This window comes from Prinia subflava, chromosome Z (genome assembly GCF_021018805.1).
Source record: "Prinia subflava isolate CZ2003 ecotype Zambia chromosome Z, Cam_Psub_1.2, whole genome shotgun sequence".
Lineage (NCBI taxonomy): Eukaryota > Metazoa > Chordata > Aves > Passeriformes > Cisticolidae > Prinia > Prinia subflava.
The window spans coordinates 94,115,380-94,132,576 of NC_086283.1; the positions used below are offsets into that span (position 1 = coordinate 94,115,380).

General features: G+C 37.2%; 1 protein-coding gene across 1 annotated transcript in view; it reads left to right on the forward strand.

Moving 5' to 3' along the window:
* The window catches only part of RGS7BP (regulator of G protein signaling 7 binding protein), a 35,488-nt gene extending 24,108 nt beyond the window's left edge, over positions 1–11,380 (forward strand). Inside the window, exons 4-6 of the mRNA XM_063422027.1 lie at positions 7,442–7,589; positions 8,834–8,904; positions 10,333–11,380. Of these exons, the coding sequence (XP_063278097.1) occupies positions 7,442–7,589; positions 8,834–8,904; positions 10,333–10,424 (311 nt within the window). The 3' untranslated portion in view covers positions 10,425–11,380. The remainder of the gene's footprint in view (positions 1–7,441; positions 7,590–8,833; positions 8,905–10,332) is intronic.
* Positions 11,381–17,197: the final 5,817 nt, after the last annotated feature.

Sequence of the window (17,197 nt, forward strand, 5' to 3'; positions counted from 1 at the left end):
AACTTCAGCCTGCACCAGCAGAAGGAGGAGGGGGAGAGAGAGAGTGGCCTGTGCTTTGGGATGGGAGAATGTCAGTGATAGCACTAAATTGGGGAGTGTCATTCCTAAAACACTACCATAGCAATAGATAGATAAATATGGTCCAAAAGATGCCCATCTTTATAAAAGCAAACACTAGACTCAGAAGTGAAAGAAGATGCCCTCCCTTCAGTGAAGATGCATCTCTCTAATCATTTCATACTTGATTAGCTGCCTACTGAAAGGAAGATGCAGAAATGCTGATAATTTACTGAATAGTTTACTTAGTAACCTCATTGCTCAGTGATGGCACAGGCTGATTAAGGCTGTATCTGTGCTGATTGTAACTACTCTTTCCCCAAATAGTATCTCATCAATAAGAAACTAGGTGAAGACAAGACAGAGCTCTGTAATGAACTGTAATAAAGGTCTTATAATGAACCTGTTGCATTTCCCATCAAGCTAAAAGGTCCTGTAGTGTATTTTTCCTATCTAGCTGTAGATACTAAAATATCCCTGCTAAAGCCAGGGATATTTTTATTATGAAAGTAAGAACGGGAGATTTGTAAATGCTTAACTGAGCTTCTCAATTATTTTCTCAAGTCAAAAATAAGTCTGTAAAATAAGAAGAAGGAGAATTAGCAGAGCCATTGCAGAACAAGATAATAGTAGCTGTCAAAATGAGTCATCATTTTTAAGAGAGATTGTGTTGCATTTCCTAGCATTGGCAACAGTTGTCAAACCATCTTCTGAACTGCTGAAAGTAAATAGCTCAAAGTGACCAGAGTAATTCTGAAATGTCTTGTCTCTCCCCTGCCTCTCCTCCCATCACCTCTGCACGGAATCTACATTAGTAACGTAAACTAAACATCAAACAATTAGATGTCTAAAGTTGGATAACAGGAGTTACAGTTTAGTTCCTATCTGGCAACACTTTGACAGACATCAGTTTCACAACTCACCACAGAGATTCATGGTAGCTATTTTGTCCTTGCCAAATAGAGCGTTTTAGAGATAAACACAGTAACTTGGCTCCAAGCTTCAGTGACATTCTTATTAAAAAATGCATAGTAGGCAAAAAGTATATGATGACAGGGAATCAAATAATTTGAATATCTGATAGACAATTTTTTTTTTAATATTTAGTATTTAAAAATTTAGTAATGTTTAAATATTGACGACACCTAGGAGTATTGCAGGGGCATCATGCAACGATGGAAACTCCAGTCCTGTGTTAATTATTTTTCACCATGAAGGTAGCTGCACACTAGACAGGCACCCAGAGGGGCTGTGAAATACCCATTCTTGTAGATACTGATAACTCAAATAGTCCTAAGCAGTCTGATGCAAGCTGGCCCTGCTTTCAGTGGGATGTTACACTAGATGACTTTGTAACCTATTTATTTTATGTTCTGACAGAACATATAATTTTCAAAGGAGCATTATGAACCTGTACTTTTCATTGATTTCTTTACTTACAGAGAATGATACTTTGGTGTACACAAAGTGCATAAATCTATCTCTAGGAAGGAAAGAGACAATAATTTCACTATTACAAAAGATATTGTGATGCTGCTGTATATTAATAGGTTTTTCTATTTCTCCACCTGCTTGGACAGTTCTTTCATCATCTGAGTGAGGATATAAAAAAAAGTTTCTTGTGTACAAAGAGTGCTGCCTTTATAATCTTTGCTTAACCCGTAAGTGTGCATGTCTGATGTTCTTGTTGTGTCTTGAAGCTAATTTCTGAGAGTAATTCTTTCCATTTGGATGTAACATTTCCCTTCTCTAACCTTCTTACCTGCCAGACAATTTGTTTTTTAAACCTCCCATGAGATTTCACCAATTCATGTTCTTGCTCAGGAGGCAACAGAGATCCAAGTAGAATGACACGCAGACGGTTCTCAGCAACCTGTGGCTTATAAATAATAATGTGGTTATTGGTACCTTGATCAGAATTTATCAAACAAGCTATAGAACTGATAAAACTAATGCAGTGTGCTGATGGTGATGTTCTTTTCCCAAGAGAAACTCAGCCAGTAGCAAAGAGATGCCATTCTAGGAAATTTTCTTAAGGAAACATCACACAAGAATTTGAAGATCTCAGCTCTGGGTCTTTTGACTGCCTTTCACAGCACCTATCTTCTCATATCTCCTTATCTTCCTTTTCAACTGAACAACTATTCCTTTATTTTATATATATATATATATATATATATATATATATATATATATATATCCCTGTACAGAAATTGCTTGCCTGTTTACAGTGCTTTAAAATAACTTACTGCTGTCATAGAATCTCTACTAGAGAAGTCAGATAGTCTGTTATTTCCTTGAGATGTAACTGCCACAGTGGTTCCAAAAGCCATAAATATTTGCAGCTGTGTTATGCAGTAAGTAAACTGAGGTAAGTGCTCTTCAATTTTTTTGTAAGATACATATACTACAAAAACCCAGTGTTCAGAATATATAATGATTCAACAGTTCAGCATTCAGAAAATTTGCAGAGGGCACAGTGAATCATGCCCAAGTATCTTTAATTCAAGTGGTTTGTATTTACTAACTCTGCCTCCCTGATAATTTATTCTATTACTCTTCCTTTCCATAATCCCAGAAGTTCTGGCTAACTAACACACATATAAATACTTACTTGGGCTTACTTTCTTTTATCTTAAATGTTTAGTGTCACATACTTTTATTTATTGCACACTGTGAAGAAAAGGTTACTTATGTCATTGTAATTGATATGAGTGTGTCCCACCTGACATGTGTAAACACAGGTGAGGGCAGAATGATACCAGCTCTAACCAAAGTGATAACTGTATAGTCATGAAAAAAAAGGCAAGAATGCAGTCTTACAGAAAAATCAAGCATGTATACTACATGCATACTACTTGTGTTTCATGTAAGAAGTTCATATAGTTAAAGATTGTATTTCCAGTATGGGTTTTGTATGTTTTGTGTGTTTTGTATGTCCTTAAACTAGTACCTAAAAGCGATAGCTTGTGTTACAAGCTACAAAAATAAACCCTCTGTTCAGTGGAGAGATTTTTTGCTTTTTTGCTTTGTTTAAATGACATGCTTTCTAGAGTTTTGAAGGGGAAAGGAAGGATTGTTTAATGGTTGTGATACAATCTCAGTGTGTGTGATATGTGTAAGTCTTTAAATAGAATGGTAGATATGTGTTATTACTTACACATATCACTTATGCAAGAGGGATAAGATGCAAGAGTGTGGAAGAACACACAGGTATGAAGAAACAACATCAGGAGACTCAGCTATTCTTATGTTGACACTATGAAGAAACCAAAACAGCCATGAAAGGAGGGTAACACAACTTCTACCACAAATTTGTTGTTCCTATTGCATTTTTTTTAATAATAGTATTTCCAGTGAGACAGCCTCCAAGTTCTGCAGGTCCCAAGTGTGAATGAAGAATTAAATTCACAGGCTCTTAGCTGTTATTTGTCAAGTATTGTCGCGGTGCCGAAATTGAAGCCCCTTGGCTTCACCCTGAGCCAGCCCAGGCACCGGAGCAAGCGTAATTTGAGCCGCCCCTCAGCGGAATGAAGGGGTCAGCCCTGTGGGTTCTTGGCCCTGGGAGAGGCCTGAACGGCGGTAGGATGACTTGAGCGACGCGCTGAGAGCAAGAAAGGAGGATCCAGCCAGTCAGACAGTGGAACCACAACTTTAATCCAACCGAACACTGTCAGGGCCAGGCGGAGCTGGACCCAGACTGAACTGGATACAGAACAAAGAAATGCACCAGTTTATAAGCTCTCAGGGAAGGGGAGGAGAAATGGGAGTTCCTCTCTGTGGCCTCCAATGAAAACCTATCACTAGGGAGATAAGGGGAGGGGTTGCAAGCCTTGGACCAATTGGGGGGTAGGGGAGGGAGAACACTATGGCGGGGGAAAAAGGGGAAAAGAAACATGTAACCAAGGGGAGCTAAGAATAGGGGCTTGTAGGGAGGATGTATCAACTTACGAATTTCAATTAAGGGGGGGGTGTACAGAACATACAGCAGTATACAGAACATACAGTATTGGACCCACCCACTTTTTTCCTTTTTCACATATCTAAATTCATTCCACTTGGTAAACCACCCATATGTCTTTCATCTTTACTCTGCCTCCAAACTCTCTTTCCTATATCCTTCTTTCAGCACCCTCTCCTTCTTTCTTAAGTCTCTCTTTAAGTCTTCTCCTTCGTCTGTCCTTTTCCTTGACACAGTCCTTCACAGCACCTGCTTGTCCATGCTTACACTGTCCAACTTTCTCTGGAGAGTCCAACTAGGATTTAACATACAAAAATGGGGAAAGTTCAACCATCCACACCACCACAAAGTATCTTTTTTATTTCCTACACAATTCTTTCCCATTCCCCTTTCTAGGTTTTCCTGCTCGTGTGCTTTAGCTGTGGTATATAACTTGTGCATTTAATTGCCAGGTTAAAAACCTGATGTAAACACTGCTTTCTTTTCAGGAGAAGGATTCTCTCAGCTTTGTTAATCTGGTATTCCCCTCAAAGATCTCTAGTTCCTCTGCAGTGAAATCTGACTAACACCGAGGGACGTATATTTTTTTGTCTTTTCATATTTTTCATTCATCACAGTTTCAGTGCGAATTGGGTGATGACTAAGTGTACATGCTGGGGTTGCATGATGGAAGCAAGCACAGAGGTCACCACAGAAGCAATAAGGGGCACAGTATGAGACACATAAAAAGAAATTATGTATGTACTTACTGAACTGACAATTTTCTTCCCTTTTATTTATTCTCAAGTTTGATCCTCAGCATTATTTAACTAAATTGATTTAATTTCATATCAAAAGCATTTTCTACTTCTTAAAGTTAAAAAAAGAAAAAAAAAAGCTGAACTACTGGTGGAAAATGGAAGAATGCACCATTGCAACTAAAAAGATTAAAGATCTTTCCACTGACTAAATTGAAAGTAAAATTTAGGGTTCATACCCATTTTTTGAAGTACCTATGAGAGAAGATATCCTTACCAGCCACTGTAAGGATGAAAAGATTTTAAAGCTTTTGTTTCCCTATAGGCTGTGACCATTGAGTCATACATTATTCAGGCAAAGCTTTTATTATTAGCTGACTCTTTAACTGCTTTCAAGAGACTGAGCAAATGATCTGAAATTCAAGAAAGGCTTCGTGAATTGCTCACAATACAACAGAATTACTGCTAAAGAGCTTTTTCCAGTTGAAAAGAGATCTGTGTCGTTCATTCTGCCAAATCTGCAAGAGCTTGTCTTTGTGCTGACAGAAATAACATTATGGTCTCTGCTTCTGTTCTCAAGCTGAGAAAAAGAACCTTTACTACTATTTCATCTAGTGCTGTTACTGTCTCCAGTACTGTCTCTACATTGAAACACCTTTCATGTCCCTGCAGGATGCCTCTCTTCATCATGTCACCAAAGGTTAGGTCAGGGTTCCACCATAACACTTAAAAATAATGGAACAATCCACTAACATGCTGTTTCATGGGTAAGCCCTATCAGTAGCAAATTAGATAGTTTACCTGAAACCTTTTTAGTGAAGAAGTAATATGTGAGATATTGATAACATTATGTTGTGTTATGCTATTTCCCTTCTTGTGATGGGAAAAGATAATGAAGCTTATATGACTGTACAATGAAAACTGTATCATATGAATCACCTTAAAATAACAGCATAAGCTGTAGTTATGGACAAGAAAAAATTGGAAGTTAAACCTACAGGGTGATACAGACTAAAACATGTAATCTGTGAGGCAGGCTTAGTCTGCTGTTCCACAAGCAGTTGAGTCATCTTTCAGCATAACAGCTTGTAACCAACAAAAAGGTCTTGGTCTCTTTCTCTCTGTCTCCCCTCCCTCATAAAGCCTTCACTTCTTCCTCCTTTCCTCTGCTTTTGGAAAAGGAATGATATGATCTTCTGTCTCTGGAACTTCCTCCTGGACATGTAGGGGTTTTGACTGACCTTACTTAAACCACTTCATCAGAAAACACCACATTTTCTTTTTCATTTTGTTGGGGTAATCAATCATTTCAATGGCTAAAGTGAATCACAGAAGAATTTGGCAATGCAGAAGTTAGTGGATGCCAGTAAGCTTCAAAGAAAGGACATAGGAGATTCTTTTATAGAGGCTAAAATAGTTATGGTCAAGTCATGCACTCTCTAGGATTCATTTAGGTAACTGTGGCCTTCCTACTGGCTTCAAAGAGCATTAAAACATAAAGCAAGTATCTTCTGTAGCATGAGCAACAGCTCATGCTTTTCTTCTTTTCAAAGGAATAGTTTACCAGAATGAAACTGTTTAGATAACTTACCCAAAAATATTATCTTATGATCCAGGAATTTCTAGATTTTAAAAAACAAGGTTACCTGCCTGATAGCAGAGATATGTATTTGTGATGTGGAGGAGCAGTACACCATGGTCTGCAGTCTTGGTCTCTAATGCCCCAGCAAAATAGGCTGAGTGACCACTGCTCTATTAGCTGGTCTTGTTCTTCATGTACTTTATCAGTTCCTTACAGGAACTACTCAGATTTGTGCTGAAGTAAAAATTTTTCCAATTGCAAAAATTGTGAAATTAGAAAACATTTCTTACTCATCTTTTTGTACTATTGGTTTAAGTGTTGATGTTTATCTGGGACGCACTCCAGTGTGAATTTTTCTTCTGTATTTGGTGCCAGAGTTGTACCTGCCACTACAGAAAAGGAAACCCATCAGGTAGTCCAAAGGAGATTTGCAGATTTACCAAAATACTCTACCAATTCTATTCTCCTGCATGCTCCATCATCATGATTCAATCCTTTATCCCAGTCTCTTCCTCACAAGAGCCCTGGAAGATGTGTCATGAACCCCCCCCCGCTTCCATTTCAACACTATTTAATTTTTATACAGGGAGCATGAATTCGGTAGGTGTCAACACAGAAATTCAGAATGTAACGCATTTGGGCTGTGGGTGGTGGCAGCTTTATATTGCTGTTAAATCATAAAGTACAAAATTTCATATTTTTGTCTTGTGTTCTCGCTCAGTATTGCTGCAGTGCTTGGAGACATGGATTGCAGTCTTCTTTAGTGTCAGAGTTTTGAAGGTGTTTCCAGAATGTGTGTTGTAGTTTCCTCACTTACTTTGTTTTGTTTGTCTTCTGGCTTTTATTTTCTGTTCCCTGAGAGGCACTGGAGTTTAATTGAACCCTTTCAAATTGCTAAGAGTAACATATGGCAGCACTCTGATTTGTAGCTTGGTGTGGTTTGCTCTGCTTCTGAACAGTTCTTACTCAAGACTTTGCATTTAAGCAGTCTTTTTCTCCATTTGTGTTGTGCAAGGTCAAGTTCAAAGGATCAATTAGATAATTTGAGTATCCGTTTTAATCAGTAAATAACAGGGATGCATTTTTTGTTTAATTGTTTTAAAGGAAAAGAACCTTGTGGGCCACCCAAGATCTTAGATACTAAAGTGGAGGAGAATTCAGAAGTACCTATTTTGGAAGACACATCATTGTCACCAACAGATATTCAACAGCATCTATGGCAGGTTTCCACAGATATTGAAAACACTGAAAGGTATGTGTAGCACTTCATTCCTGAACAAACAAATTTCTTTCTAGGATTTATTTAGTCTTTTTTAATTCGACAGCCAATGTTGCTACTATGAAAATTGTAAGTAAATTAAATAACCTGTTAACTTCTCTGGTACAATTTAACAGAGTTTCTGATTTTCTGAAATATGCTGGACTCCAATTCTGCTTTTCAAAATCAAAACCACAGAATCCAACTCATTTCCGTTAGTTCTGCCCATAGTTCTAAATTTGGAAGTCTTAGGAGGGAAGGGGAATGTCATAGGGGTATTATCTTACCCTCTTCACTATGCAGTTGAAAGACAAAAATGAGACCCTTTACTAGAGAGTAATCCTGATGGCCAACATTTGTTTGCAAAAAGTCCTATTTTGAGGCTTTGTTTATTAAGTTGCTGCTGAGATTTGAATTGTTATCATGCTTTTTTACGTAAAGCCAAGTTTTGTTCTACTGGGCCATAATGTGGAAAATAAACAAAGCAATTTTTTACTAATCATGCTGCTGCATTTCTGAGAACCATTTTATGTGTAGATGAATGAAGCAGGACCATATTGGTTTTAAATCCTGAAAGCATTAAGACCTTACGAGCCTGTAGGTCTGCCATCTGTGAATGTAAAACAGAAACCATTTGGAAATTTCTGGCCTCTTCCAAAACGTATCAAACTGTATTTTTCTTTTGGAGATGATGTGTTATCATCTTTTCCACCATCTGCCTTTCAGAAAATCTAATGCCAGAGTCCTCCCAAGGCAGGTGAGAGTGATAGCCCTGTTTCTAAAAAATTTATTTCATGTGCAGTGTTAAGTATCATGAGTTAGTTGCACATATTATAATTTTCTTCTGAACAGTGAAACACATTTGTGACACAATCTACAAAATGCTTATAAGGGGTATGAAGATGATATTAGTACTAGATAATATTAATTTTAAGACATATTGTGTATTTTGCTGCTAAGATCACATTGTGCCTGCAAAGGCTTTTGATATGAAATATTCAAGTGCTAGAATAGGTCATAAATTTGAACCAGGTATGGTTAGTATCAGACTCTTATGAAAGTGCTCCCCTATCTTCTGATACATGTATGTAAACCAAATGCTTCCTCAATAGATTTTTCTATTTTTTGCTCCATTATTTTAGCATATAAAACTATACTATAAGCCACACCCCATGCAGTCTTCAACCTCCATGCAGTCAAGAACTTCCATTGTATTTTTTTAACTGTTGTATCCACAGAGATATGAGAGAAATGAAAAACCTTCTAAGTAAACTCAGGGAGACTATGCCTTTACCACTGAAAAATCAAGGTAGGTTTTGAATTTTCTTTAGTTAATAAAAATTAACATAATTGAAGAGTTTTCCTTCTTTTATATACAAAAAATTCTAGGGTTCTTTAACGGAAACTACAAAAAGAAAAGTCTAGGTAGAATCTCTTCCCTGCTGATTCAGTGAAGCCAGAATCTAGTGTGTGATCTTTGGCCTCAAGTTTCACGTGAGGAATTGTGGAATTTATAGATATGGTATCTATAGATGAAATAGTAGAGTTTTCATGATAGTACAAAGGCAGAAGCAGAGCTACTTGCAGTGTCTTCTCAAAGGCAATGAAGGTGCAAATTGCATAGACTATGACAGGGATCCTTCTGAGTAATGTGGTTTGCTTCACCCCTGCAAGGCTTGTAGCTTCTGTGACCTCTCTGCAGAAAAGCTGCTTGCCTTGAGTCTGCCACCAGGCTGCTTTTCCCATAGACAGCTCTCAGACACCCCATAAAATGCACAAGTGGACAGGATCTCCATCCTGTGCATGTATTTAGCAATTGGCCTTCATTTTGTTGGCATATTAAATACCCCACATCTACAGGCACTCTCTTTGTTCATGAGAACAGCATTAAAAAGACAATAATTTTTCCTTTTTATTTCTTCATGATAATGGGTGTTCCTTAAATGTGGTTCAGTCTTTGCACAGTACCAGCTGATGAAATGCACTGAATGTGTCCTAGATCTCATCCCAAGTAACTAAGCAGCCTAGCATTCATCATAATATGCTAAGAGATGAATATAGAATGATTGTATTCATTATACAAGTAAGATTTCATGGCAGGATAGCTTGATTGAAAACTATGTTGGAAGGGAAAAGGGAATCACTTGTGATACAGACGTACCATTGTAAAGACTGGAAGAGTGATAAAAAGTCTAGGCTTAGTCTAGAAGAAAAGAGTGTGCTGGAAATAAGGAAGGGAAAGACAATATAATGCATAGAGAATGTATTCAGAACAGAGATAAAGTACAGCATTCTTCTTCGTTGCCTGGTGTCTACACTGACCAGAATGTCCCCTGTGCAGCAGGGTAGGAAACATCCCAGAGTTCTAAAACTCTGAGATATGCCCCAGGATCAGGTAATCATAATTATATCCATTATAAGACTCTCAAATGCAAAATCCAGGTTATTGTTCGCTCTGTGGAATCTACCACAGTACAGAAAGGGTTGTCAAGCATTGGAATGAATGCCCAGGGAGGTGGTGGAGGTGTTCAAGAAAGGACTGGACCTGACACTTTGTGCCGTGGTCTGGTCAATGTGGTGGTGATGGTTATAGGCTGGACGCAGATACCTTTTGCAAGATAAATGGTTCTGTGATTCTGTGATCATATAGGTGCTGCTAGGGGACATAAATTATATAACCTCTTTTCTGTGCATGTGTGTACACGCTTGTGTTAAAATGTGGGGTTTTTCATCACAGATGATAGCAGCCTCCTCAACTTGACTCCATATCCACTGGTAAGAAGACGGAAGCGAAGATTCTTTGGATTGTGTTGTCTTGTCTCAAGTTAGAAGATTAAGCACAGAAGCACCAAGGAAATCATTAAAGCACTATTATTCGACAACTGAAAAGATGAAAGTGGCTAATCTTGATTATAAAGTATATTTTCTACACTAGGCTATTCATTTTTGTCTTCTGCTCCATCCCCCTTTTCAAATAAGGGTTTTAATACTTTCAAATTACGGTGGTCAAAAAATGGCTGTGGAATAGATCTAGCATATTTAAAACTTTTTGAAGTATGTTTTGCATGCTTACTTTCAGTCACTCAAAGAAGACACATGAGTTATGGTTCATAGATAATTTTAGAGGGTTTTTTTTAATTGTTTGAGCTGCAGGTTAAAGTTTGTGCATAGTACAGTACTCTTAAAAGTATATTAAAATCATACTCTAACAGTCTTTAAGCATAGAAGAAGAACATTTGATCATTCTCTCACAGTCTTTAAGCATAGGAAACTATTTAAGAGCAAAACTATTATAAAGTTCTAAGACATTCAGACAATATTGTGCCAGAACTTGTACAAAATCTCCAGTTGCTTTTTGTGCTGTCATTTATATTTAGTCTTCCACTGTATCTCACCTTCAAAGCTTTATAGAAAAATATCTTAATTTATGATACAAAAACCATATATGAAAATAGTTAGGACTTGTAAATACAGAGAAATCGTAATATCTACAAACTGTACAATACCTAGAAGCAACAGATTTCCTTTTAAGCCAATAGTATATCTACAAGCTTTTGGAAAAATTAAGTAATTTATTAAAAGAAGGTGTGTATTAAAATAAACAATGTAAAACACAGCACCAACCCATTTTGTTGCCAGTAGAATGCAAAGCATGGTGTCTGCATATCAGTAAGTATTGATCTTATAAGGCATGCCAGAATTATCTCAGACTGTAAGATATTAAACGTTTTACATTGTTAATAAAGTTTTTTTATTTAAATTAAATGTTTTCTTGTTTCTAGTTATATTGCCAGACTATGTATTTTTTTCTAGTTTTATTGTCAGAATACTGCACAAATTTGTGACATTTCCATTTCAACAAGTATGTTTACAAAGACAGATTAAAGAAAATATGCATGACTAAATTCTTTAAATAGCACAAAGAAAAGGTAACTTCAGTGTGTTTGAAGATTTCAGGTCATGAACTCTTCTTATGTATACATACTCCTAAGCATGTGAAATGGGAAATCTACACACACAGAACTGTGTGCTTGTGAGAGCAGACAACATTTTTAAGAAGAATGGAATCAAAGTCCACAGCAAAATGATTTTTCAGAGTTAATTCTTACAAGTTTTCTGCACATTTCTCACAAACCTTGTGCTCACTAACCAGAGCTGTTGTCCCTAAAAAGCAGCACTGACATGTTTTCATTAGAAGTCTCAAAGCAGCAGACTCACTCTGTGACTCCATCCCCACAGGTACACTGGGTTTTGCAACTGTTAAAACTTTGGAAAAACAACAACTGGTGTGTAATGGCTATTTAAAATACTGTCTGCAAAGCTGATCAGTACTTACAATTAACCAATTAGGTTTTTGTTCAGTGTAAATGAAAAAGATAGATATTAATGCCAAAAAAAGTGTATGAATTCAAGACTGAATGCACAGTGATGCCATGAGAAAGAAAGGGGAAAGTAAATTTCACACAAGATTTCTTTAAAAGTCCTGTTCTACTGGTACACACAGAGAATCAGATGGGCAGATAAAGCAGTGACCTTCTCTAATTCATTACCTGCCCATGTACCATCACAAGGAATTTCAATGCCAGGTTACATGACAGTTCATATCTCTGTGTTTTAACCCCAGTTAGACAGTAAGACAAATGTATAAAAATTTTAATTAATATTATTAAGCTCTCAACATAAGTCATACCACCATGAGTTCCCTAACTTTAGCACATTCTGTGATAGACTTGGACATGTTGTCTTCAAAGCCCTTTGAGATTGCAGTATATTGAAGTGCACAGTAATATGCATCCCTGTACTTTTTACTATTCTGGAAATTCTAGCAGTGTTTCTTCCTCCTCAGCTAAAGACTACTGAAATCACAGTCTTTGCTCGTTTTGAATCCTTTTTATAATTCTAAGCAATCTAGCATCTTACCTAAAGCCGTTTGTATTATATTTTCTACTAATCCTAATTGGACACATGCTGTAATTCCCAGGCTTTATGGCCACTTAAGGAATATTGGTGCTCAAGGGTGAATGGAAATTATCTTAGCAGATAGTGACATGAACCAAGTCCTGGTAAGTATCTGAATTGAAGATGTGTCAAGGGATAAACTGGTTTACTTAGGAATGCAGTGGATTATTTTACTAATGCAAAAGGAAACAAGAAAACTTCTTTTTAAGCCCCAGAACATGATGTCAGTGAAAGAAAGGTAAAAGTTAGTGATATTACTGCATTTTAGTTTAATGGAATATGGCAATGTAGGATCAAAGTTTAAAAGTTCCTTCAACAAAATGATACACAGATTACTATTTAGAGATTATTTAGAACCATTATTTACTTTCTAAGTACTTAGAAATACACCCTACTTCACAATAAACTCCCAAATGGAGGGAAAGAAGCAATTCAGGGAGAATACCCAGGAAAACAGCACTTGCTTTCTAAATCTTTCTTGGAGTTTGAACATTTTAGTTGAGTGTTATGAGTTGAGGTACCATAATTCTTTTGCAGGGTAGGAAGCAAGTAAAAATTCTTCCCACCAAATATGTCAGGTTTTACCAACTCTTTGGTAAAGCTCTGCAGCTCCAGCTTTTCAAAATCAGATTCTTTATAGCCACCTTCACTGGCAGCAATTTTTTACAGCGATTTCATGTAATAAAAAACACCAATCTAAGAAATCAAATATCTAGGTACACTGTAAAGTAAATTTCTCAGACCAGAATCAAAATACAAGCATACGGCAGTAGACAGCACCTTAGCACATACAGGTTGCATGTTGGCTTACCCAAAATTGGAAGTTACCATGCAAAACCTGCATAATCTTACATAATAGCTCCATGTATATTCAATACAACTTAGAAAATCTGTGTCAGAGGATGGGAGAAATACAATAATCATCTTCTCTCCCATCTGAGAAATAAATGTACACTGGAGCATTAGATGCTTGTTGGTCATATGTCTGTGTAATGGGGAAATTCCTTTTTACCTCTGTAAGAGGTATCCTACCTATTGTGCAGCTTCGTGGACAAGAGGCAAGAGAAGCTGAAGAAACATCTAGTTCTGCTCATACTCAGTCATAAGTTACTCCAGTCAATGAAGAGACTTTTAGCTTTATTTTGGGATGTTTGTGGTCCTGCTTAAGTTCTAGGACCTTGAAAGCACTGACTGACATACAGGAAAACTTAACCTTTACCAGCAGAACCAACCTTTTCTGCTTCAAAAAGAACAGAGATAGGCTAAATACAGGTGGGCAGGACATATTGCATAGGGATCATGATGTGGCATAAGTTGTAACAATGACTTTTAACTGTTCTACAGCTGAATAATTAATCTCAAATCCAAAACTATTTTCCCTGAGATTCTATGGTTTTTTGTAGCAGTTTTACGAAAACAGCCCCAGCCATGTTTCAGGAGGTAAATTACTCCTTCATTGGTGATTGCACCCTGTTATGTGGTGTTTGGGTTTTTTCAGCTTGGGCTGTTCCCAGCGTATGCATAATCTGCTGTCCAGATCTAGCCTCATGTTGCCAGTCTTAGATATTTCCCTGCCTGAACTCACTTGGCTCTGAACCACCAGTCTCCACCTCACCAGTAATTTGAGCCTTAACCTTATTTTGTGTCATCTGTAAAATTTCTTGGAGTGGTATTTCTCTCACTTCCATTTTTTAAAAATGTAGTAAGTACCAGTAGTAATGGGAATTCTGGTGTCCAAGAGAGCACCTGTTTCTGTTTGTATAGTCTGTTACTGTCTAATGCAAACATACCTTCATTTGAGCCACTATATGTACTCAGTCCCCTCTTCAGAAGTTATCTCTAGCACTGCTGGGACAGCAGATCTCTGATGAAAACAGTTTCTGCCAATTTTCAGCCTAAATCTACTCCTGGACAATTAGTAAGATACACAATGTGTTTCTTATAGGTCAATTTTATTCTTCATTAAAATTCTCTGATGGTCAAAATTCTGCCAGGATATTTCATGGACTATTGTACTAGGTTAAGGCCTCAGGAAAATATACAGTACAGATAAATAAGGATTAATCACTTTCTCAATAAGAGTGCACTTTCTCAATAGGACAAATATTCAGCTTACTCATAAAACTGTAAATGACTGAGTACATCTTGCTGAAGTTTAAACAGATTCTACTAAACAGTCTTTTTCAGACTTTTCTCCTTTATTGCTATTATTTAAACTATAATGTTGCTTTTCAATCTGTTCTTCTGGTCTTCTTTCTCAAACAATTTTTCCTTTTTCTTTTTCCTTAATCTCTTTGGTTTCTTTAGTCATGTACCTCTTTTGTTTCTTGCTACCACCACCATTTTACCACCTAAATTCATCTTCATAAGTAGAATTTCTTGTGAACAGTGTTCTGGTGAAATATTCTGTTACTACAGAAGCATTATTTACATATTTTTCTCTATTCACTCTGATTATTATTTATAGTGATTTACATCTTAGAGTTTCTATTAATGTCTTTCTCAGGTACTGCTGCCTTGGGGCAGAGGCACTGTAAAAGGCACCAAGTGTGTGTTTACCCGAGAGGGTGTGTGATGTGTGGTAATTTTCACAAGGTAAGAATAGGTTGGCTGCCCAAGACATGGCAATGTCAGAAATACCTTTTAACAGCTTCACCCCTGGCTGTCCTGTGGAGGCTTCGGAGCACAACTGAATCACCAGTCAGGTGAAAAAGGATGTCTGTTTTGCATACACAGAGATTGTGTCCTTTTTTGACTGGGGAGAGATGATGTGAGGAATTGCAAATGATCTTCTAAAAATACATCCCAAGAGTTCCTAGAATTGATTGTTACATGAAAACAGATAACAAGCACCATGTCAGATTCATTACTCATGATACTTTTCAGAGGGACCAGCAGCTATGACATTCTTTCCTGTTGTCAACTGCAAAAGCACTGAATAAACACTCAGTAAGGTTCAATCTGCATTATCTCAGCAGCTTTCATGTCCTTAAAGCCTGTAAATGTTACTCAGTCTATTCCAAGTTCACAGCTACACGCTGCAATTTTTTCTACCCATAATTTGAAATTGTTGAAATTCTGAGCTATCATTCTTCACTAGGACTTATTTTTGAAAGGAAAAAGAAACCAAAACTTCTAGTTGTAGAGCTGCATAGTAATACTGCATCACAAAGAATGTTATTTTTCTTTTCTACCTCTTGGATACCTGTGGCTAAGAGTTTTGTCTGTCTATCATTTATGCTCCCTTGCCGAGTGCACAAGAATGAACACATACCATTGAAAAGAGCTCAGAATGCAACAGAGGAGGTATCTGACTGAAGTGCAGGAAATATTCAGGAAAGAGTCCTGTAAACAACACAAGTTGACACTACCAAAAGACAAAATCTTTAAAGTAATATTCATACAAATTTCAGTGGTAGCAGACTTTGTAGTGGTAACACTTGCCTTTTTGGCCGACCTGGAAATGTAACTCAAGATAATTTTAGTGAGGAGGTAATATAAAAGGGGATCTTTATTTGAAGGCCTTCAGGAGCAGTTATGGAAAGATGTCCACAAAAGCCCACCCTCCAGGGGTGAGTAAATTTTTATAGGTTCCAGGAAATTAGCATAATTGATAAAAAGCACCAATTAGGGGGACAAGTGGTAATGCAATTCCCTCCCAGGTTAAGCACCTTCTCTGGAGCTCCCCCTTTCAGCACTAGTTTTACTTTGTCCATGAAAATGTATCTTGAAGAGTTGTTCTTGGCATTGGTTCCCAGGAAGAACCAAGACAGCACAGAGCCTTGCACCCCCTGGGGCTTGGAGCTCTGGAATTTGTTTCATCTTTCTGCTTAGGGAAAAGCCATGGGAAAGTACTGGGAAAATGAACTACTAATGTAATAGGTGACAGAGTTACAAATATGTGTGAATACAGAGAACATATGAAAGAAAAAAAGGCAAAACCCAAATGGCATCAACACAGGAAACTAATATTAAATTGCCATCAGCAAGGTAGATGCCACTCTCCTCACACTGCAAAATGGTGCTAGTAGCAGGTTAAAGACTTCAGAAGTTTAACTAACTATATTAGGCAAGTATATTATTAAAATGCCTCTAAAGACCATGAAAACTACTAAGCACTAAAGTATCTGGCAGAATCTAAGTATTTGGCAGAATCAAAGGAGAAAAATATTGAATTGCTATTAAACAATCCTAATCTGGTAAGTATTCAAATTAGGGTAATACCTGTTATACAAAATTATTTGTGTTGAAAGTAGCTTCCTTTTACTCTAGGTACATTGAAAAAATGTATATGCTCTGAACTGTGAAAAGAGACTGAAGGGTTTTCCTTGGTGTCTCACAAACTGCACACAGATTGTGAAGCTGTAATTTTTGTTCTGTGGATGTGAATTTCCTCTGGCTCTTTATGAAACAAGAGCTTCATCCAGTTTCAATTTGGTGATTCCAGGCTTTGGTGCATTTTACAGCTCGACTGCCAATGTGCACATTTTTCTTCCACTACCTGGGAAAGATGCCTGAAGGAAACACCCCAGTATCTGTTTCTGTTTCCTGGTGCCAATTGACAGAGACTGATTTGCATTTCAGAGTTCACTGTAAGGCACAGGGAGGTTGCTGGCTCTTCATTACTCCATGCATTTGGCATG